General features: G+C 44.2%; 1 protein-coding gene across 1 annotated transcript in view; it reads right to left on the reverse strand.

Moving 5' to 3' along the window:
* Positions 1 to 735: 735 nt before the first annotated feature.
* LOC119455452 (vang-like protein 2) overlaps positions 736 to 24,690 on the reverse strand; it is a 157,240-nt gene continuing 133,285 nt past the window's right edge. The window contains exons 3-6 of the mRNA XM_037716855.2: positions 15,637 to 16,700; positions 13,518 to 13,598; positions 10,452 to 10,650; positions 736 to 7,319 (exon numbers count right to left, since the gene is read on the reverse strand). Coding sequence (XP_037572783.1) covers positions 6,892 to 7,319; positions 10,452 to 10,650; positions 13,518 to 13,598; positions 15,637 to 16,641 — 1,713 coding nt within the window. The 5' untranslated portion in view covers positions 16,642 to 16,700 and the 3' untranslated portion in view covers positions 736 to 6,891. The remainder of the gene's footprint in view (positions 7,320 to 10,451; positions 10,651 to 13,517; positions 13,599 to 15,636; positions 16,701 to 24,690) is intronic.

Consider the following 24,690-nt stretch of genomic DNA (forward strand, 5'->3'; position numbering starts at 1 on the left):
GTTTTTTTTTCTTTAATTAGTGTTTTTACACTCATTTTTATTTTTATTGCATCTTTCAACTGTAATCATCTGGAGTACCCATGTCAAGTATTTTGCTAAGTTAACATATCTAGCTCTCCTCAAAATTAATTGACATTACATTTTTGACTTATCTCTCTCCTTTTTGCATTAGATGAAGATCTAAACCCTAGAAAATATACTGGCAATTGCCACAGCAGCCTAAATAATTTACTATAGTACTTGTTCCTGCAAAGCAGTTTTGGTTTCGGTATCGAAGAGGTGGATGTGTCACGACCGATGTCATATGATACACTGGCTTTTTAAGTTCCTGTGATTGCTGCAACTGCCACAAGCAAGCACAGTGAGGAGAAACATGTCAGCACCTTTATCTATGAGCAACATCCGCGTACCCTGCCTTATTGCTACATGGCGTCAGCAAATTTTGCTCTGCATCATGATGACACAGCGGTGTTGATGACACCAAGTTCAGCATTTCAAGGTGAACTTTAGTACCAAACTAAAATATCTTTAAGTGTTGCATAACCTTCGCACTCCTTGCAATATGTCATCTTTTTATGTGTGAGAGGTGTGCGAAAGTTTCTATACCTGCGAAAATATGTGAGTACTCCTTTAAAGTTGTACTCCACTGAGTCCACTCATGGTGCTCCAAAACCTTTGTTGGCCAAATCTTTGCTGCTTCATCAGAAGAGAAAAAGTAATGCAGGCCGGCACACATGTAAAGAATAATCATATCCATTTATTGCATCCTTTCCAAGAGGCAGTGTGCTTTCTACACCTAAATGGCTGCAGCACGTAGGTGTTCGTACCAGAGACATGCAGTACAACAGGTTGGGACATGAGAACAATGCACTACAGGAGGTGTTTGCATATATGCAGGAGAAATGGCTTGTGTCTTTTAAGAGAAGGTTTTAACATCTCAATTATCCTTCCAATTTGAAAGCATGTGAGACACAGATATGCACAATCTTGTTTGGAAACCACTGAACTGATTTAAATAGATATAATTCCTGCAACACTCTAGTGACTGTTCCAAGCCGACTTTCAATTTATGCTTCCGGAATGAAAAAAAAAAAAAAATCACAAATTGAAATTTGACCCCTCTAAATGCTAAATGCTAAGTACTTAAAAAGCACATAAAACCTTATGTTTACAACTTCAGAAAGCCACAAGAAATGCAGATACTGCGACATTGCAAATTACATCTGTTTAGAGCATCCAAAGTGGACAGAATTGATGCTCCACATGATCATGCAAAGTGCTGCATTTCTGTTAACAAAATACTAGCAAAAGTCACATAAGCAAAGTTGAAGTTTAGAAATATAGGTAAATTAAAGCAATTTTTAAATTAACATGATGAATGTGACCACTCTAAATGCTCAATCATCTGTTGTTTACAAAATTGTGATATGCATTTCCACTGTAACACAAATAGGTATACATTATTATGATGCAGCTTTCTATTTTTTTCTTTGATTTACAAATTCTTGTGACTTTTTGTAACACATTTGAGTATCAAAATAAATAAGCTGCTAACAACAGCCACCAGAATTTGTAGCACTTTCTTTTATATGCAGTAAATTTCAGTCAAATTGGTTCAGTGATAGCATAAATGAGGCAATTTTCAATTCTGTGTGTCCTTGAAAATGAAAATCACAATTGACTTTCACCTAAAGCATGCTTTTAAGTTTTCATGCAGCAATGCTTCAATTGCAACAGTGCCAAAGATGAACTCGCGCAGCTCATGCTGAAGTTACAGCACAAAGAGATGACACAGAACACTGCACGTGGTGACAACCTAAAAAGTTCAGTACAAATTCTCGCCCACAACACTGCACGGTACCTGCCTTATGTGCCTCCATGCTTCTAGACATAGCTTCGGATAGATGCCAATATTAAAAGAAGTTTGCCCCCCCCCCCCCCCTTACCGTGATGTCACAGAAGTGGGAAAACGCAACTGGCTGGCATGCAAATTTTCTGGTTTGAACAGCGGTGCCAGTGCAATTTGCCAGTGCATTCTTAGGTTGTCATTGACCATATTCCTTCACATGAAGGAGTGGATGGAAATATCTTGCTACATTATATGTACATATTGCTATCTTCAAATCACCACGTACCTGCAATTACATGTTCTACCGTAACATCCCATTTTGCTTTTGCCATCGTTACAGCTGAAAACTGTAGAGTACAAAAGAATCGTAAACTTTTACACATGGCAGCCTGTACACCAACGCTTGCAAGTCATTATTCATGTGACACTCTGAGAGTAAGATTTACAAAGTGTGCACGATTGATATCATGTGTGCGCATTTAATTAGGCCTAAATGTGCTAGACATCAATATGGCAACTGCACTGACACAGCAAAACTACTGTTGTCAGAGCAGACTTATCCCTGAAAAGTTGTGGTCAATGAGTCTTAAAAAGAAAGGAAGAAAAGTTCAAAATAACGAGTGTGAAAATAAAATTGTGGCACATACTGAGTATTTGGGGAAAATAGTGTGACCTAAACATAGTGGTTCCACCTTAGTCAAACATGAATGACTTCGTGGTCAACACAAGACAACTTCCACGAATTGAAACGATGCCCACTTATGATGTACACATTTCATGCTGCCATTTTCAAACACAATTAGCAATGCTGAAAAATATTACAAATCATATGCTATACTTAACAGCGTGTTTTATGTTTAAAATGCCCCACAATTTGATCCCTGATTCTTCCTTGGACTAAAGATGCGTAATATTGGTGCTTTTCATAAGTATGGCATAGGAGCTGCATTGCTACCTATATGTGGATACCACAAGCTATAATAACTGATGCACAGGTTCAGAGATTGATCATTCGACTTCCGAGGCAATTAATCTCAAAAATCCCTTTTTAGTGCACTTGAAAGGGCTTTAAGAAATATGCTTTTTACTCCCTCATTGGATGTTTAACATGAAAAAGGAAGTGACATGTGCAGAAATTTTTTTTTTCAATGTTTGTCGGGCATATGGAAAATCAAAAATTTTCTTGTGGCTTTCGTTGTCCTATGCCTTTAGTTAATTCTGTATTTCAGTAACAGTCATTAAGAAGACAAAAAATAATAAAAAAAAGAACATCAGCATCACCACTGCATGTTGAATTTGTAAATGTGAAATAAATAAACATGGCATCGCCGTGGAGCAGCTGAGGAGGTCAATTTGGCATTGCATGAACTGAAAACAATTCACCGAAAAAAAAAAAAAAACACAGCAGGATGTTACGGGCCAGCTTTTTGCTGAGATGGCGTCGTTGGCAACAGCTCACTACGTTTAACTTCTGCATTCTAAGCACTTAGTTTCTCCGTGGCAAGGAAAACAATCCTTTGGCTATATATATACACACATGTGTGCTTTCATAATATACATTCACGTCACTCACATGTACTCCACACTGGCAAATAGCACAACACACAAAGAAAGCTGCCACACAGAACTACTTATACGTCGTGTAAAGAATGACAAGCCATGAGTGCAAGTTTCAATTGAGTTTGCATGAAACGTGTCAGGGAACATGGCTAAACGCGGGCATCTTGAAAGCCCGCAGTTACTTGGCATGAAAAGCTCTGTTCATTACTATTACAAAGAGCTATCTTTATCACACACATTTATCAAGCTGAAGTGATGACCTTACGATACTCTGCTGGAAGCTGGGCTACCTGGTTACTGCATTATGAAACAGGCTTACAGCACTAAGGAAGACAAAGACATAGACACAACCAGGGCCTGATCAGTGCAGTTCATGCTTTATTTTCGTCTTCCTTAGCACTGTAACCGTATTAACTAAACTCCGCCTCATGCTTGGCAGGCAATGCCACAAAAGCTATGCAAGTGGTGTAGTCATAGGAGTCTTACTCTATGCATTTCGCAGTGCAGTCGTTTTTGATATGCGATGGTTTATATGGAATAACTACTGCATATATTACAACTTGTAGATGTAATGTTATGTCAAATTGCAAATTACTTGTGCACCTTCGTACTTCCAGTACGCGGCGTACTATGTTTGGGTCGCGAGCGCAAGTGGTGTACTGTGGCTACTGGTTGCAGAAACCTATCCCTCTGCTCATTCGGCGGTAAATAGTTTCAGATCTGCGATGCCTATCAAGTAATAGCTAAATCATAGCTTGTGACAAAAGAGTACGAGACTTAATTCTACATCAAACTACATAACGTATACCTAAATCTTTCCTTTGTATACGACGAACAAATTTTTGATCGCGGAATCACAAGTGCGAGCGGAAAGAGAAGTCTCTCTAGTCTTCGTAGCACCGCCTGCTTTGCATGAAACAGATTACGGTTCAATACAAAGGAGATATGATTTCATCAGGTGTGTTCAGAGGCATAGTGGAACAGCTTATTGCAGTAGCAGAACATTGTGATGCATGGTCTGTACTTGAAAAAGGTACATGACTCACAGTCAAGCGATTGTCATTGTACCAGCTGTAACAATTGACGGGGGAAGATGACATAACGCATCCTGCTAAGAAATGCAGCAAAACTGAAGCTGATGAATGATGCCATTGCAAAAGATTACATTACATTTTTTTGTTGTCAACTAATGCAAGCCAGCACATCACATGCCAGAATAACAATGCACCTTGACAGCTGATCAAACCTGTAAGAGCAATAGGTATACGAACATATTAAAGGGGCCCTGAACCACTTTTTATCGAAGTGGCGAAAGACATTAGAAGTGAAAAAAGGCTATTTCAGAAATACTTTACTGCAAGAAGTACTTCAATGCGTTCAGCAGAAGCGGAGTTATTGGCAATCAAACACGGCCTCCGCTGTTCTCCCCTTCCTTCCTCAATGTCTTGCACTGCGAAGGCTACGGCGGAGTGGGGCGGGGCCACAATGCTTCACTTTCGAAATGTCACTGTGGCGCGCAGTTCAAATTTCATTTTGAATGTTAACGTAGACACCACGACTTCCGATTTTGGTGCCTACAACGCGCTAAATGTAAGCCAAACGCGGTTCTCCTCAGCGAGGCGCAGTGTGCTTAGCCAGTGGACTCGTGCGGGCACCCCACGGCGGCCGCGGTGTAGCCAACCGCAGCGACCAATAGCAGCCGCATATTGGAATGAGCTGTATTACGAAATAAACCACACAGAAAAGAGTGAGGATCATGGCTTCTGTTGAAACGAGAACGTCTGACAGAAAGGTGACTTAGCGCTCCGCTTGCGAGCTCCACGCACTGCGTACGACAGCAAAACTTGGCTGACATGTTCACAGCAGCGTATGCTACCTGTGGAATATGTTATTTCACCAAGCCCGAGAGGCGGTTCAGGGTCCCTTTAAATATGTGACTTGAAATCCACAACTGTATTTTCAGAACTATGGAAAGGACTCTGTCCACAATATCAGTTTGTGTTTGAACAGCACTAAAACATAATTTTGTTACTGAAGTAGCTTTAGGCAGACACAGTTGTGTTTTTTTTTTTGCTCTCTGCAACTTATGTGCCACTAATGCAAGTAGGGATGTGCGAATAGCGATTTTTCAGACAGAATCGAATACGAATTAAATTGTGTCAGAAGACAATCAAATCAAATCGAATACCTTTCGAATAGTCTTCGAATAATGAACAGCTGATCACAATTAAAATAAAACAATAATCACATAATAGTATTCTTAAAGTTAGCAAGTTTCTGCCATTACATAGTATGTTCCGAAGCGTTGTTTATTAAAAGCACGAATGGAGCCTTAGGAGAAAGCAAGTAGTTTCTTTGCATGCACAGGACTCTTCTGAGAGTGCGAATGATCGCTGCGCAGCCTGTAAAGTATGGCTAGCTAAGCGATGTAGCCTGCTCTATTACTCCAAGTTCTCATGTTTTATGTCTATACTATGTTCGCTGAGCTTAAAATTTTCCATACTTTTTCTTCAATTTTATGGTAATTGGGTGCAGTTAACGTTTTGAAATATTCAAAAAGTATTCGAATGGTGACTATTCGATTCGGTCTTCGAATCGAATAGGACACTATTAAATTCATTGTTCGAAAGTTTCAAATATTTACGTACCCCTAAATGCAAGCGTCCTTATTTATCATGTTAGTACATAGGAGTACAGTGATGGCTGCGAAAGTCTGTGGCTCAAGAAATTCCAAATCCAACCCACATATCTGATTTAAGTGTTTCTTTTTTACAACCGTCTCATAAATTAAAAAATAGGAAGGCATATTAACAAAACACAGAACTGGAGCGCTCACATATGCCCTATTGGTGGCTTTTACAGCATTCTTCAGCAGACAATAGTAACTACAAATGAAAAAAAATCTAATATATATATCTTTTGCAAAATGATGCACACTTCATGTAATTGTTCTGAGCCAGCTGAGTTTCTGGCCTGATATTCGACAGTGTAATTCCAAACTGCGACAAGTTCACCAAGATGGCTTGATATGCAAGAGTGTTGTAAACCATCCGGGCTGGTTCGATACTTTCACCAGGAAACATACATTTTAGGGACAAGCAGACGACAAAATTTAGGAAAGAGATCACAGGCTGGACAGCAACAAGTCACACCAGCATGCAACACTTTCAGCCTGGTCACCCACACGTCCAACACACGGCACCGTCACTCTGACGCACCTCCCTTGGACAATGGTGCCAGAGTCCTTCTTGCAAAAAATCTCTGATTGACCAGGGCATGTGTCCGTCACAACCAGCATCACACCGACGTCTCTTAGCTGGCAAAAACTGCCGCTCAAGCCTTTCTTGCAGAGCGTCCGATTGACCACGGCCCGTCTGTCGTGCCTGGCGTCACAAGGTCTCCAAGTTGACGTCTGCTCGAGTCTTTTCTTTTTTTTCGCTCAGATTAGCTGACTGACCAGGACACGTCAGTCACACCTGGCGTCACACTGAGGTCTCCGAGTTGAGCCGAAGCACAAAGCGGTTGGACTTCGGGTCCACAATCTCCTCGGTGACGTTGAAGTGGGGCAGGGCGTGAATGCTGACCAGCAGGGACACTTCGCCCTGCCTGAGGAGGAACGTGACGCCTGGCTTGAGTGGCCGCGAGAGAAGCACGTCACAGACGAGCGCCCACGTCTGGACTGGGCGCAACTCGCGGTCGTCCTGGAGCACGGGAGTCGACTGGAGGTACTTTTCGAGGAAGGCCTTCGGGCTGAGGTCGTAGTGAAGGCACTGAGACAGGTGCTCCAGGATCCCCTGCATGGTGTGGCGGGGTTGCTGGCGGGTGATGCGCAGGTATTTCTGCAGAGCACGGGCCATGGATGGAAAGATGGCCTGTGCAGCCTCTGTTGGGTCCATTGGAATGGCCGGCCCTGCATGCAAGAAGGGAGGTCAACACTCAGCACTCGACTAGTTGGTTCACGGATTTGAAGCTGATCCTAGGACCAGAGTGAAGGTACAAGCGTCGAAAAAGGGTCGTGTAACATCCGCAATTTAGAGAGCAACGTGAGAGGGAACACTGAATTCGTTTTTAAGCACTGATTACTTGCCACGCGTGAATTCAAATCTTACCAGTTAAAAACATGTAACAAGTAGTTTTCCCTTTTGAAAATTTACACCCATCAAACACTTTTACGTGAGACAAGTGTTTAACCACTGTGGCCTATAAAAAACAATTTAGGTGTTTCCTCTCACACGCTCGAAGGAGAATGTTAATTAATGTTTATAAACCTAACCTTTAATTAATTATACAGTCCAATAAAAAAGCAGTTATTTCCCCCTGTGCTTTCCTTGGCATGATTGTCTGTTGGCTTCTTGTGGCTGCAACTGAAAGCTCAGCCCCTTTGTCCTCTTTATTCTTCTCATTCACTAGCTGTATAGCGAGGGTTTTGACTGGGCCAGTCTTGAGGCTTCAGATAGCATGCGAGGGTTTATTGCCAAGTTGCCTGCTCCTAAGGGTACATATACTTTTTATCGAAGTGGAGAAAGACATTTGAACTGAAAATAGGATATTTCAGAATCACTTTGCCACAAAAAGTACTTCAATGTGTTCCGCAGAAGCGGAGTTATCGGCAATCAAACATGGCCTCCATTGTGCTCCCCTTCCTCCTCCAAAGCCTTGCGCTGCGAAGGCTACGGCGGAGACATCACCGTGACGTCCGAGATGTCACCGTGGCGCGCAGTTCGAATTTCCGATTTGGTGCCTACGCCGCGCTAAACGTAAGCCAAACGCAGCTGTCCTCAGAAAGCCGCAGTGCGCTTAGCCACTGGACTCGTGGCGGCACCTCGTGGCGGTCGCGGTGTAGCCGACCACAGCGACCAATAGCCGCCGCGTATTGGAGTGCACTTTATGACGAAATAAAGCGGATGGGGAGATCGCTGGCACCATAGCTCAAATGGTAGAAAATCACATATATCATGGGCAGATTGTATGGCTCCCACCAGCAGCAAAGTTCCCTTCTCTTTCACATTCATTTCCCTTTTATTTAATTAAGAATATTACTTTGTTCTCAATTTAACCCTTACCGTTATTTAATTCAATAGTTCAATAAATGAGCAGTTCATTTCCTTTATGCTTCTCTTGGCTTCACTACCCGTCGGCTCCTTGTAGAAGTACCAGAGAGTCAGAATATCAACAGAAGCTGCAATCATTTGCCTAGTGGAAAGTGGTGGTTCAATGTTATCAGGGAATGGCAGATTTGGTGCAAGTGCCGACCGTACTTTCGTCTGCCCACAGTGATGACACAATGATCACTTCTGCTCCTAAGACAGGTGGCACCACCACTTTCATTCTACAGCTGTATGATAAGTCTTAGATTCAGTCTTTTCCTCTGTAGTGCACACATTTATGCACTGGCATTCTGACAAGCACTTGTACAGCGCATCACTGCATCGACCAATTCAAGCAGTTTAAATACAATACAGTGCATATGTTTTACAGAGCCAGATATATAAATGGTTTTTCCAGGTAATCAGCTAGCTTATTTTCACTTTGGTTTTACACATAGAGTTGTGGTACATGATTGTTGGTGGTCCATTTTGTCAAAAAAGCCACAGTTTCGCTTGAAAGATAAAGCATTGATTGTGATAGCAAATTATTAGACAGCTATATGCAGTAAGGTTAGTAGTTTTATCAGTGTATAAACTGCTATAAACATTCGCTTACTAACTAAATTGACACGTATGGTGTCACACATACACAGGCAATGATGAACACATTTCAATTGATAACCACGGACACCGGCTGTCCGAATGCTGACGTGATGAAGAGTGGCAGCAGCGGTGAGCTGTGCTGCCTCTCGCTTCAATGCGAACTAGGTGCGCGAGAACACAGCTTACATGAAGCCATCAGATTTTTCAGGTCGGCTAACCTTTGAACCCACTGCAGAATACTCCAAGATATATTGCGCGGCCATGCTCAGCCGCGGCTGGAGCACAAGTGGAGACTTGTACTACCCTGCTGCACCCCCCCCCCCCCCCCCCCGCGCCCACGAAAAGTCGTTGTGTGCGACTGCTAAATTTACGGTGCTATGAGTGCTTCAATATGCTACTGGGGCAAAAGGTTTTTCTTAAGATTTGGTAAAACTGTACATGTGCACAGTGAACTTCCTTGCTCACCTGCAAAAGCTAGGTGGAGGTGCAAGAAATTGTTGGCCTATCCCATATACAGTATAGAGATACAAATTAGAACATCATTAGAACATCAGCAGCATGCGAGTTTCATTTCATGTCTCCCACTATATGATGGCTCCTATACTTGTGCTTGTGAAAGCAATATTGCTATATTGTAATTACATGGGAAGCAGCTAGACAAGCTTCTGTAGGCCCCTTGCACATCACGGGACACAGAAGGCTAGGCAACTTGAGCAGTCACAAGAAGCTGTGACCAGCTGAAGACATTACAACATTGCAAAGACATGGGAGACCTTTCTGATGAGACCTGTATCATGGAGGTGGTTGTTCTATTAATAGGATCTTCCAACATCTCTGTGTCTGCCATCTATCACCTGGCAAATCTTCTCATCAGTAATTATACGGACAGCAGCGACTGAAGTTCTGCAAGCTTTAAACCCGCAGTAGACCCATCCATGTGCAGGAGCAGACAATTTGCTGTACTGACTCTGAAATACACGCACACACAAAGCCACCTTTCGAGGTGGTACCACACAAGCTACACACCCTGCACAAACTTGCTGAATGAGCAACTTCAGCAATTGTGTAGTGGCTAACAAGTGTGGCTCCCATTCATATTTTGACGTGGTCGCATATGTGTTCTGCATCGAATAGCCATTAGTGAGTAAGCTACTTTTCCTTGCCCATATCGTGACAAACTTCTGCTGGATTTCCTCTGGATTCTACCATCTTTACTTTGTATTTTAATGTCTTTCAGTTGGATTTTCTTTGGGAGTTTGCTAAATGGTGAATTTCCCCTTTTAAGTCTGTATGCGTGGTGAGGTGCAGTAGCCGTTTATGTCTCAATGCAAATTAATGTTCTTGGGACGTACCATTTTCATCTTGCATCCGCTTGATGTGAGTAAATGCCTCTTCGGCTGCTGAAATAAGCCTGGCCCTGCGCTTCCGCACCCTCCGCTCATACTCATACTCCTCGTAAAACCGATCATTGTGACCTGATCGCCGTCCAGGCAGAACTGTCTGGTTCAGCGGAGCTTGGTCTTCTTCTGCAACGCCATCAACATCGTAGACCTGCAAATATGAGGATGTATTTCATTACATGTGCTTTTTGCACTCCTGTATAACACTTGTGGAGCCTTAGCTCTAAGTCTGGTACTAACAAATTCAAAGTCATCTAAAAAATGAAACTGTATAGCTGAAGCAATTTCCAAAAGCTACCTAATTTCAAGTACAAACAAGCAAGCAACAGAAAAAAAGATAGAAAAAAAGAGCAAGAAAGATACCAGACAAGATATGCCTAGCTACATCTTTCAGATTTGAAAAACTTTTCGGAGCTGCTATTCTTCAATGACCTCATTTGGGGGGCACTTTGACTTTGGCACGAGATAAAATCTGGTATGATGTTTCACTGGAGTGACGGGCATTCTGTTTGCGGCCTTGCCCAACCAATTCAATCAGTGCTTCAAGTTGTCAATTATTCTGGCCTTGCTCTGCAATCTCATTGACTCCTGGTTAGTGATGGCCTTGGAAAAGCATTTTCCACAGGTTTGATTCCCAGACCAGGATTAATTTTTTTTGCAGCTGCAAAGGTTTAGGAGAAACCCATATAGGTTCCCTTTTTTTTCTTTGTGCTACTGACACCTCGGTGGATACCAATTTTTCTTTCATCAATTTTTCTTTACCTTGAGGATTTCTGTAATGCTGGTTTGCCTTAGCCAATCAACATCCAGTGAAAGTGATATCGGCAAAAGTAATAAATCAAGAATACATGTATATATGTTCTCTGTCTCTAAAAAATTGAAACTATAAACTTGGTGAAAGCAGGAAAATCTGAATCCATGTTACAGAATGTCTGTTTTCAAACACAATATTCATTGTGTGCTGAGTGGCTAAAGCAATGAAAGTGAACACAGACTAACAGGAAGGCAAGCAAGTTTGGTGCAAATCCATAGCTATACTACAGCACATACCATACTATACTATACACTACTATATTATTACAGTGCATGCCCTATATTTTCACCTCTCCTTTGTCTGTGTTCTGTTGCACTGTCGAAGCATAGCAATGAGTGTGAGTGCAATGAGAAATTTGTGAGAGTGCACACTACCTCTCAAAGTTAATTTCATATCGTGCAAGTGTCAACTGCATTGATAGAAAGCAATAAACAGAACACTATCACAGAATTCTTTTAAACGCAGTGACAAGACATTGTTTTCATTAATCACACAAAGTTAAATAAATAGAAATGTTATAATGCTGCTGGATAGGCCTTAATTGCAACCCGAACAAGTTGACATTGTGACACCATAATTTTTTTTATATAGTGGCTGATATACATAAATGCAAAAATATAATTATGTATATTGTTACTTTGGTGATGGGAACAACTATAAAATTTGGGCGAAATGTTGACGAAATTGAACAGCGTGTAGCTGTTCTACTGCGGGAAATCGCTTTGTTCTCGTCGCAACCGACTACCTGACACGTTACGCTGAAACAAAGGCCATCGTTGTCGCAACACAACAAGAATGTTGTGTTGCGACACGGCGCACCGCGCGTCGTAATAACCGACCGAGGAACCGCATTCACAGCTGCGCTTTTAGATCACGTCTTGCTGCTAAGTGGAACGGCTCATCGGAAGTCAACCGCCTACCATCCACAAACCAACAGATTGACGGAGCACCTCAACAAAACAATTGAATACATGCTTTCAATGTACGTGGATGTCGAACATAAAAATTGGGATGACATCCTCCCTTATATCACGTTTGTGTACAACACGGCGAAACAAGAGATGACGCGCGCATGACTCCGTTCAGCCTTGTTCACGGCTGGGATGTACGAACGATGTTGGATGCAATGCTTCCACACGAATTTGATGACACTGACACGGACCTCGATGTGTTTACCCAACGCGCCGAAGAGGCTCGGCAGCTCGCGCGCTTGCGGATCTGCCAGCAGCAAGACTACGACGCAGGCCGCTATGATGCTCACCGTAGAACCATAACCTATGAAGTCGGCGACCTAGTGTGGGTTTGGACACCCATACGGAAACGAGGCCTCTCTGAGAAGCTGTTAAGGCGATACTTCGGCCCATATAGAGTGTTGCGGCGATTCAGTGATGTCACCTACGAGGTCGTCCCTGATAGTCCCAACTGTACGCGGCGCCGCCCGCACCACCCTGAACTTGTGCATGTTGTGTGCATGAAGCCATATGTGAGCGAATGACTATGCGAGGGACCCTCACTTCCGCAAGTGACATTTCTGGTCTAGCATCGGGGCGATGCTCTTTTAGGGAGGGACAAATGACACGCGTGCTCTAGGCAGACGACAACGACGATGGGGGCATTAACGGACTCTGTCTAGTGGGTCAGTGGGATTCTTAGAGGAAGAAGACGTTTCTCTGTTCTGTTTTGTTGGAACAGGTCGTCCTGTGCTGTTCTTGAAGAACGTCTCCCTGTCTTCTGTTCGCGTTGTACCGCGACAATATCATATAAAAGTTATAACTGAATGTGCACTGGGGTAACACACAGTGGCCTTGGTTTCCAGCAAGACAGAAAGTATAAGTGTTGTAATATTTTGCATATAATCAATCAATCAATCAATAATTAACACAGACAAAGCGAGAAGTTATTCATTTTTCCCCACTATACTTGTAGCGCTGGAATAGAACATAGTGAATCGAGCACAAAATCAAATGGGCAACCACATGTGAAATGAGAATGAAGAAGCAAGCGTACACGTGTGGGCTGGTTGGTTCACGACATGAGCAGAAAACAGCACAAACTGTGGGATGCATGGAAGGGATACACAACGGTGCCGTTGCCTGTCACTTCCTTAATTATGTCCAGTTCTTTTGCTCTGTTTCCTGCTTCAGAATGAAGAAGCGGTCTTAATTCCTTTCTGAGTTGATGGTGCAAAGGGGAAATTAACTTGCCTTGAAAGCCTGCTGCTGCTGCTGTTGCTTTCGGTGACGACTTGGAACCGTTTCCAGGTAAGGGTTGTAAATCGGAAAATCCTGCATTATGAAAAGAAAAGCACTGGTTCCAGAAGTGCAACAAAGCACACGGCAAAATTCAAACAGTACATACGTATGCATGTACCTTTGCATGTATGCATGCATGTATGCTTTATTTCCACAATACAAAATACAGTATTGTGGAGGGGAAAGTGGGGTAAAAAGCTGCTTGTGGCAGCTTGACCAGCCCCAAATACCCGTAGAACAATAGGAGCAGCCGAGCGGAAACACAGTTTTTCTAATTGTGCTTACAATTCAAGCACTACAACATAACGTGCATAAAAATCACAGATGAGAAAAAACAAAGCAAGATGGTTAAAAAAAAAAGTGCGACAATGGACTTCCTAACCTAAGATAACAGCATACAACTCACATATGAGAGAAAAAAAAAGCAACAATATCGGGAGGAGAACAAGCACAATATCAATTTCATGAACAATAAGATCATTTAGTAACTGAGGTAGCCTGGAGCACAACATTTGCGATCCGTAGAGCGATTGTGGTAGGTGCCAATGCTCTGGATGTCTTGTACTGTAGGGAGCTTCGTGTTCCTTCAAGTTAGCCATACAAGTAATGTAGTTTATACTTCTTTTCTGCCCATTTTACACGCAAATACTAAACGATACTTAAAAAGCGCATTTACTTTCGGTGTGTTAAGTTCATGAAATAAAGATGCTGAAGGAAAATCACATGCCTATCGCCTGTAGCAGTCATTACTGTACCAATTGTTGAAGTCTAATCACTCCTCCCTGAATTCTTAAGCACAAAAGAAACACGTTTGTTTGTGCAGTACTGCTGTGAGAGAGGGTGACTGCAGAGAGGGAGAGGTGCTATTTTCTGCAGCCCTTTAGAGAGCACAGCTAAGCGCCAATGAATCCACCCAACATTGTCTTCCACCGCCTCACAGGTGGCTTCTCTTACGCAAGGGGCTGACAGATATTTTGAATCAAACAGCTCATTTTGAAGAAGGCGCAAACAGACTTCAGCATTCTGAATGAACAAGCGGTCATAACAATATGCGTCACACTGCAGTGAAGAAAAAAGGAGGGAACCCACAATATTTTAAAACAGATGTGCACGTGCTCTCAACAATGCCGGCACCATTCTCACTCAAAGCTGGGATGACCCTCAGTGACTTCATGTGGAATTTCCAGCAATTTCAATATTTCTTATGCCAAATAATCAATCAACTAAGTATAGGAATGGTCGAGTAAATGTCACCCAAATTTATCGATTTCTTATTTCTTCCAGTAACTGGCACAGTAAATAAACAAAGTAGGAGACGGAAAACAATAGCACTTGCAACCTTTTCAGGTTGGGTGCAAGTTATGAGCTAGCAGGCATTCATAGAATCTACTTTTGTTCTCTGTAAGGAACACATTGTTGGGAAAAGCTGGCATAAACTGCACTGTTGTTGAAGTTGTGAAGCTCCACTTTGTCGATTCTGAAAATAGCTGCCTGAAGATTTTCACTGGTGTCCTGTATCCACTGGTATAAAAGACATTTTCCTTCCTCAAGTGATTTAAGGCACCCTAAGAAAGTGTGCTCATGCAAATGATAGCTGAGCCCAAATAACTGTACAGGAAGAACTACAACATACACTCAGCAAAAGTAAAACTGTCATGTTCACATGACGAAGTGGATAAAACCTCCTACTGTGAAACTGCATGGCCCGTGGAATTATAAGTCTGGATGGCCTTTGTCATTTACTCGTGAAAATGAGAATCAAAATGGTTGTTAGCAGTGTGCGAATAGCAATTTTTGAACTGAATCGCATGCAAATCGAATTGTGCTAGAAGTGAATCAAATCAAACTTGAATATTGAATACTTTAAAATTAATGAACTGGCCGATGTTATATACCATCAATATTCACAATGTTAGCAAGTTTTAGTTATTACACTGCATGCTAATTACAAAGTGTTTATTGAAGCACAAATTGAGCATTAGGAGCAAACAATAAGTTAAAAATATTCATATTTCGTTATCTGAAGGTTCCAAATATTGCACACTTCTAATCGCTACGAGTTGCCACCAACCTGATAGTACTTCTCGAGCATCCACACCGCTGCCCTCTGTATGCTGAGCTGCCCGACCGCATAGCTCCTGCTCTGCCCGTCGGGAGACCGCACAATCTTCACGTAGTATTGCGGCTGCAGCTGCCGTATTTCCACGAGGATGACGGCCATGTAGTGAATGAAGAGGAGCGAGTCCACCAGGGACAAAGCAAACTGCACTATGCTCAGGTACATCAACTCGTAGTCCTGGTGACGTCGCTCATAGATGCGGACGCAGAAGAAAAGCCAGTACGAGAAGATGAACACAAAGACCAGAGCCAGCACCACCGCCCTCAGGATGAATATGCGCGGCATTGTCGCCCGAGGCCGCCGAACAAACAGGGCCCAGGTGGCGACCGCGAGGATGAGCAGCTTGAAGGCAAAGCTGATGAGGAGGCCGTCGCACTCCGGTCCGCACTTCTGCACTTTCCACTCCAGCATCTCAATTCGTGGTAGTGCCACCATCACTATGGGGGAGAGGAACGCCGCTAAGGACAGGATGCTTGTCAGCACGGTTCCGGCCCACATGTGACAGCGAAAGAAGCCCCCGGGCGTGCCCTCCGGTTCGCGGCCGAGTCTCGACACGTCCTCGGCGCTGATCGAACGCTCGCTCGTGTTTCCGGTGATGGCTGTCGTGTTGTCGCCCCAGTTGTCATCCTGCGGCAGGATCTGCACCTCGATGACCTCATCCCTGCGGTCGCCGCCAACCTTAACTTGCGTGGGACATGACCTTGTGGAGCGATGCGAGTGCCTCCGGCTGGCACGGTACGAGTGCTGCGGGCCGTCGTCTTGTTTTTGCTGCTGCCGCTGCTGGTGGTGTTGCTGGTGGTGGTTCTGGATGTTGTTGCTGTGGTTGTGGTGCCGGGAGGACGAGGACCTCCGCGACCGCTCGCTGGGGCCCGATTTGACGGATTCGTTGTCGTGCGACATCTTGTAGTTTGGTGGCAACTGGATCCCACCATGGACGTCCCCCGACCAGAGGGACATGGCCAGGCCACTGGGCCGTCGCTGTCAGCCCAGCCGCTTCTGCAGCCTCAGCTGCACAACTGGAGAGGTTGAGCAAGTGAAATTCTATTGCTTCTCCTTCACATACTTTAGGCATTGCACTTTCCAAACAAAGGCATGCTGTAGGTGCAAGGCCTTGCGGCAATGAACTGCAATAGCACTTCCATTTTAACAGTATACACAAAGGTTACGATGGTAACTGCACAAGCTACAATTGCACAAAGTCACAAATCACAGATGCATTGGGACAGATGTGCACAATGTAATTTCCACAGCTGCATAGTACAAAAAAATTGCACAGAAAATAAATCATTTGCAAAAAGTACCATTACAGCATCACAACAATGTTGTCAGTACTACTCACAATTGTGGCTAGGCTTGTTCATGCATTCAATGAAAAAGGAAGGCATTCAAAATATATGTAAAGGCATGAAACAAGATAGGGAAAAGACTAAAGGCACAAGTTTAAATAAAACATTTTTACCTGTCCCACAGATGACAGTAGGATTATCCATGCTATTCCTCAATTTGTATAGATCCGCTTTGAAGATCATGTGGACTTCTACAATTCAAATAATTTGTTAAAGCTATTGTAAATCCAGACATTTTACCCATAATAAATGCCTTTTTTATGAATACTGCATCAGGCAATGAATTAATTGCATCCACACTCCAACTACTCTGCTTTTGTGATTCTCTGGCAGTCTAGAAAAGCCAGAGTCCTTGTTTTGTGATCTTAGCGTTATTACATATCAGGTTCTTCTACTTTCTAGTCACTTCGTGGTTTGTTAGCCATCTACAGAATAGTGAAATCTCCAGAATAACATCTACAGCTACCACGCACATGTAAGATTTTCTTACACGTGTATCGCTATATAGACAGCAACAGTGCTGCCATATAAGCGATTAATGCGTTCAAACGAACCCCGAGCAGCTGACATCTTCACCAGCAGAACGTTAATAATAATAATAATATCTACTTGCACATAACAGGATAACCGTGGATGGTGCGCGAGGCTGTGCAGAAAACTGAAAACTCGTATGCAAGTGCGCCTGCCAGCCCGCCATCCACAGTAGTATTATACAGAACTTTCATACCAGAAGAGTGATCCTTATTCACTGCTAAGTCAAGTGTTTGTATACATCAGCTAAATATTTCATTTGCTCCTTTGTGCAGAGCAAAAGTCCTACCAAGAAGGCTCTGGACATTTACGTACATGCCTGAAATGGTAATGAATGAGTGAGTTTGGCGACAGATGCCACATATACTTCGACAAGATGGCTAAAGCTGTGGTGGAGATTACTAAAAGGTGGCTGCAGGATTGGTGGAGGTCGCGAACATAAAATAAAATGAACACTGCTTTTTCGGAGCAACAACATACTTCAAGATTCAATGGCTCGTCAGCATAAATGATAGAAAGGGCCAATGGATGCTGCCCTGTCTCAAAAGGGGTGCATGCATAAAGTGCATTCTTCCATGGACTGATATATATATATATATATATGCATGGTGTGCCCACACCACATGCTGACTGTGAAAGACATGTCATGAGCAACTTAGCAATTCAGTCAACAAATGAAGAAATCATCCAATCTGTCCCCACTACATCTAATCATTCGCAGCCTTCAGAAACACTATGACACACTGCCTCACTTGAACGTGTTTCTGAAGTACGCATTCCAAGTGATTGCATTATCTAAAGCTTGGCTCATTAACTGCTCTGACATTTCTTATTGTATACCAGGCTACCAAATTGAAATGACAAACAGATTGAACTTGTTGTCAGATTAGATGTGCACTGAGCCGTCGCACGGAGGCATAGCACTTTACATCAAAGCATCAATATCTTATTCTGTCAGGTGCGACACTGCGATTATGTCAGACTTGTGTGAAACTTTAATTAATGGCCTTGAAAAGAAAATTTTGTACATATTGGTCTGGGTGGGAATCGAACCCAGGGCTCTGGGGTGCGAGACGAGCTTGCTTCCCCGACGCCACCGTTCTGGCTGACGAAAAGTGAGCCTATAAATGTGCGCGTGATTGCACACGTCACATTGCAGCCATCTGGCTGACTATAGGTTTAACCAAAGGGAGCATAATGCTTTTGCATTCCCACACGTAAGCAGTCTGAAGTGTCTCTGCCCAACTTTTATTTTTGAAATTCAACTTGAGCATATACCACAAAAGGCTTGCTACCACACAGAAAAAAAAAAGAAAAAAAAAAGAGAAAGAAACGCTGATACGTGTTATATAATAGGTCACTGCTTAACAATTAAAACAGAACATTTTTAGCAAGAACTCGGAGAGCTACTCGAGACCTACAAATGAGCCTAACACTCATGTCATTTTATCGGGAGATATCAATATTGACGTCTCTCAAAACGATCTAGTAATTATTTTTATACTGATTTACTTGCTTGTGAAGGCCTGTTGTAACTAAAGGATTCAGTAGTACAAAATTTCTCGGTGTCCGTATGGTGTACGCTTGGACGCACAGCTCTGCTACTGCTCGCAAAAAACCAGTGCTGTAATGTTACTGTCCTTTGAGTTCACACAATGGTCTTATCAGTTACATTACCAGTAAGCATCCGAAAATATAAAATGCTTTCTTAGCTGTATATATATACATGATCTCTCACGCATTAGCGAGATAGCGGATATCATAGCATCTCCAACTTATCACACCAGATTCGCCGCACACGTCGTCACATAGACGCATTCTATCTACACAGTGGTATCACATTTTCATAGACAGACACGATTTTTTTTTTTTTTTTTTTTTTGCCCCGCTGCCCTCCAGGCGACTTTACTCAACAACAATAGAGCAAGACGCGCAAAAATGTAGCCACGTTGGTAGGGCCCCAAAGCTTTCCAAGAGCAGTGCGGCGGCAGTATTGCGGCGTCAATGTCGCTGTGTTTGGCCCGGATAGCGGTAAAGAAAAGCCAACAATCCGGAATTTGTAACAGCGGTGGGTTTCACGCTGGGTTTCGAACACGCGACCTCACGCTCCACAACGTAGCACGCTACTGATGTAGCTATCGAGCGCACTGCCTCACAGCGTCACAATCTAAGCAGTGACCCTTGCATGACACTCGTTAAACAAAAGCTGCAACATATTTGCATACCGCGCGTCTACATCATGACCTGTAGTAAAAGCACGGGTCACAAACTCCGACACAACGCGCCGAGTTGGAGCACTGGGATTAGCATAGCATAGCTGACTATGACCTCCAAGACACGCGCTCGAGTATCATCCGAGATTGGGCGGCACAGGATCTTGGAGGCCATGATCCGTGTATGATAGTTCTGTAAGCTATCAGCAGATGGCGCCAGCGCCTTGGCGACATTCATGGAGGGATCATGGAGGGGTCTATTGAAAACGGAGATGCAGACGAAATCAGCACTGGGAACATACAGAACTTTCAAGCACGAAATTGCCAAAGAAAATATCTACGATAATTCTAGGGGAAGCTCTTTGTTGTTTGAAGCCAAGACGGGAGTATTGCGGACTAAGATGTACCGAGTCAAGTACACGTTGTGGGGTGCATGTTGAGACACGTTGTGGGGTGCACGTGGAGAGGAAGAGGAAACTGCTGAACACCTCACACTTTTCTGTAAAGGGCTTAACCCTACAATGCAAAGCAACGGGGCTGATTTTTTCGAAGCATTGGGGGTTAGGGACAGTGGAGGCAAAATAGACTTTAAACGGGTAGAAATAACCAAACGGAGGGTCGAGGAGGCACATACTCGCTGCTCAAACCGGGGATACGTAGTAAAGAAAAGCATTATTAACGTAGTGACTCTATTAATAAATAAAATTTATCTTCAGCTGTTATTTAGTTGGACTTCCCAGTGTGCAGCCGAAAGTGCCCGCTTTCGAAAGTGGGGAGGGGGAGGGGGGCAGGGGGGGGGGCACCCCCCCCCCCTACTGTCAGCAAATGAGGTCTCCATCGTCTCTCGAACCAAATTGCCTGTCGGCAGCGTTCTTTGAATAAATTGTTCACAGTACTTATATACGGTATACACATGCCCACCAGAGCCATACACTTGAACACCACGGGGGGTGAGCGCGCGCAATGAACGCAGACGGATAACTGTGTGCTTTCGCAGTCCACCAAACATTGTGGCCGTACTATTTTTCCCCTGTACCCGCGCCTCATTCATCACCTCCTTCCTTCCTATTTGTTTGACTCAAACTGTGCCACGCCCCTCAAGTTTATGGACCATGACCTCAAACTTGCCTTGTCTGCGCGTGCGGTCAAACGGAGCTTGCCCCAGGGGAAAGAAAGCTGTGAGCGCTCTGAACTCGAATCGCTTCGTTATCACGATGGCAATCGTCCAGATGCGTGATTCTCTAGAAGGTAATCGGTGAAGAAGCCCTATACGTAGAACATAATATTTTTTTCTACGTTCCCACCCGTGCTAGCAAGTGTTTTAGCTGAGCGCTTGCTGTCCGCTCCGCTCAGACCGGCATATTCCACACAACCGCTTAGCGGGAACGCTAGTGCGCTTGCGCACAACGCTCATACCGTCAGCGGAACGAAGATCGCATCCCTCGCTCCGCTACAAAGCCGACTGAGCGGAGCGTGACAGCGTGTCTACTTGGCGTCTTCGTCGTTTCGCAGCCGAGTTGATAGCGCGTCGCTCGCGTTTCGGCAAGACGCGCTTATCAACGGCAAGACGCGCTTATCAAATGCGAAATCTACGCAGTTCCGTGCAGTATCTCAGAGCGTGAAATCTGAGCGGTGCGAAGCGTAAGCGGCGCTCTGCTAAAACTGTCTAATATTGAGCGAGAGCACAGTATCAGTATGCGCAGGCACTCGAAGGTTTCGAGATCAGGCAACGCTGTCATGATCCCAATCAAAGAAATGGGGGGGGGGGGGGGGGGGGGGGGAAGCCGACATGCACGTAAACAAACACGCAAAATGAGCGAGAGAGAGAGTAGGCCCATCAAGTTCAGAAAAATTTGCCGTGGTTGAACGCGGTTAAGCCAACTTTGTCGAGTGATAGCCCGGTTTTGCCGCCTTTGGGAAAGTACATAGACGCTGCTCGGCGCGGCAGCAGCAGCGAGCGGATTGACTTTCATGCTGCGTGTCTCGCTTCAACGCGAGCTAAGCGTCGAAAGCACAGCGCATACGAAGCTACCAGCATTCGGCGAACTTTGTACACATCCCAGATCGGTTTCAAGATATGAGCGCCCAGGCGGCGTGCGCAGCGGCCGCCGGTAGTGGCAGGCTAAGTCCCAGTTTGACCTTGGCTGAACTTGAAGGTCAGATTTACGGAACCAGGCGTTTTGGGGTTTGTACCTGGAGTAGTAGAGCTATCACTCTAATAATATGCCGAGGCTTTAAGCGCTACTGCGAATAAGTTAAAAATTAAATGCCCCTCCCCCTCCCTCCCCCTTATGTTTCACATAAATAACGCGCACATGTCAACCGAAATAAAGATATTAATAAATAAGAAATTAAAAAAGGGGAGTTAATAAGATAAAATGAAACTATATAGATAAAAAGGAACGTACTCGATGTCCGTAATCCGACGCGTAAAAGAATTACTCGATCAATTACAGAACTGCCAATAGCGCAATTGATTACACATAAATAATTACGTGTAATTGATGATGACGCAGGGATCGTACAGTACATTCGAATAAATATTCAAGGACAATTCAAAGGTATTAAGGATGCCACAGGCCGACAATAAAGGATGGGAAAACAAATATTATTCCCACACATACACTGAAAAATAGCGAAATCTTCTTCTTAGCAGGAGTTTCTTGCAACTAAGCCGCTGCTCTGAGTTGGACACATGCTTCAAGCTCTTCAGGTCGCTTTTTAAGTCGACTTTCCCATGGTAATTTCGTGCTTTTTTTATGTTTCCCAACTGACTTCGCCATGATAATGATAAAAAACGCCTTCTGACATGACGGAGAGTGGTGTCTGGTTTCAGCCAAAGATACTCCGTAATAAAACCAAATGGCTGAAACTTGCTTTCCGCTAAGCATTTCTAGAGCCTATAGGGCTAGATGAAGATGGAGTCATGATGGCTGCGGTGTGAACCAACTATAGCAAACCCAAAATATGGCGACACGGCTTGGTCGCTTAATCTGGCTTTGTATAGCTCTACGATGGCAACGGTGATTTTAAAAAAGCCTGCCACTGCTGGCTGTGGACATGTCACATTGCAATCGTTTAGTGACACTCTTGAAAGAAAGGATCTATAGATTGTTTCCCGGTAGCCGTGTCCATGGCATATAGGCCCTATGCGGAGTTTGTTACTTCGAATGTTAGAAAGTCGTCCCCAACCCCATTTTTTTTTTCAAGGAATTCAAGGAGCACATTTATTTTCAAGGAATTTTAAGGGCCCTAGAATCTCTCTTTCCAAATTCAAGGGTTTTAAATGATTTCAAGGAGCAGTTAAGAACGATGAGACGTACAAGTGTAGTTTAGTCGTACTTTGTGACCTTTTGGATCGAAGTGTTGTAGCAGCCGCTTGCAGCCCGCTAACGCAAGAATTTACGCTGGACTAAAGTTCTCTAATGTCTTCCTCTTCCATAAATCCCCCTGAAAAGGCGGAAAAACGTCACCCGCGATTGAAAACATCTGTCCGAAATAAAAATAAAAAAAAGAGCAAGAGCAAGAGCATCGCCAAGGTCGACCAAGCGCTAATCGAACATTTGCTCACGCTGATTCGATCGGGCGCGAACAAACTTCTTAGTAGACTGCTCGCGTACCACACCGTTTGGACGGACCTTGACGTATACATGCGTACTCAAAGCAAACACGCAGAATGTTTACATTCGCGGCGAAGACGGTGTCACATTAATTGCTACGCGTACGCGTTTGCCGTTACCGTTTTTGTATAGGCGATGACGGCGGTAACTGCTACACAAAATGCAAAGCGCGGCCGCGGTTCTTCGAAACACGTGTGCGGCGCGCACGCCTGCCACGCTCATCCGCGACCGACATTATATGAGGTCGTTCTTCATCTCCCTCGTATAAATACGTATACACGTATACTGCGTGAGAGACGGCGATACGCCGGCCGGCGGAGCGTTCCATTTGGAGCAAATCGCCCGGCTCGCCGAGAGACGAAGCACCGGGCACCGGTAAAGAGATCCTGACGCCGTTGAAACGAAGTGGTTTCGGCGCGCCCGACCCCGACCGCACACGCAAGAGACCATGACGCGCGAGCCTAGGGAACCTACCCTACACGAGCCATGCGATGCGCACGCCCCCTGCCTTCGGATGGACGACGAGATTGCGCCAAGCTGCCTTCCACTCTCGCACGAGATCATCGTTTACCGACCGCTACAATGCAGCTACGCAGAGGCGAGGTAGACCGCGCTCTACGTTCAGAGCCGCGGCTTCTCCGCTCGCCGCGCGCTATCGCGCCCACGCCCGTGGACATGTTTTTCCTTCGCGCCTCGCGAAATGATGGTGATGCCCACCCAAAAAACATAGCAGCCGCGCCGGCCGCACCTTTGCTTCTCGCCGTATCTCAGTGTTGCCGCTTCTTTTGTTTTACTGGGAACAGCCGTTTATCAGCTGGGGAAATGGAACGATCATGTTCGTTCGTCACAATTTGGTTCGGGTATACACGACGCGTAAAGTAATAACAATAATTAAAAAAAAGGCATCTGAACAGGTGTGCCTATATGATCGAGCCAACGGTGTGAAGCCCGGCGTTCTAATCATTACGCCTATTCATTGCACCATGGCTGCTTTCTTTTCTATTTTTTTTTCTATACCACAGGGGACCAAAACACAAGAACTTACAATAGCACACACACACGTGCGAAAAAAAAAAAAACAGCAGCATAAATCAATGGTCAAACAAACTGCACTATAAACCTAAGCGAAAATTAAAACAATTAACAAAAAACCAGAGCGTCGTTAAAATGCTACTATACATGAATATGTAAATTATCTGTTCCTGGAAGATGCTCTTGATTGTTCGCGCTGTTTCTGCGTTACTAACAACCACGTACCAATCTGGCCCTCCAGTTACTATGTAATAATAATAAAAA

Source organism: Dermacentor silvarum, chromosome 6, assembly GCF_013339745.2.
Source record: "Dermacentor silvarum isolate Dsil-2018 chromosome 6, BIME_Dsil_1.4, whole genome shotgun sequence".
NCBI lineage: Eukaryota > Metazoa > Arthropoda > Arachnida > Ixodida > Ixodidae > Dermacentor > Dermacentor silvarum.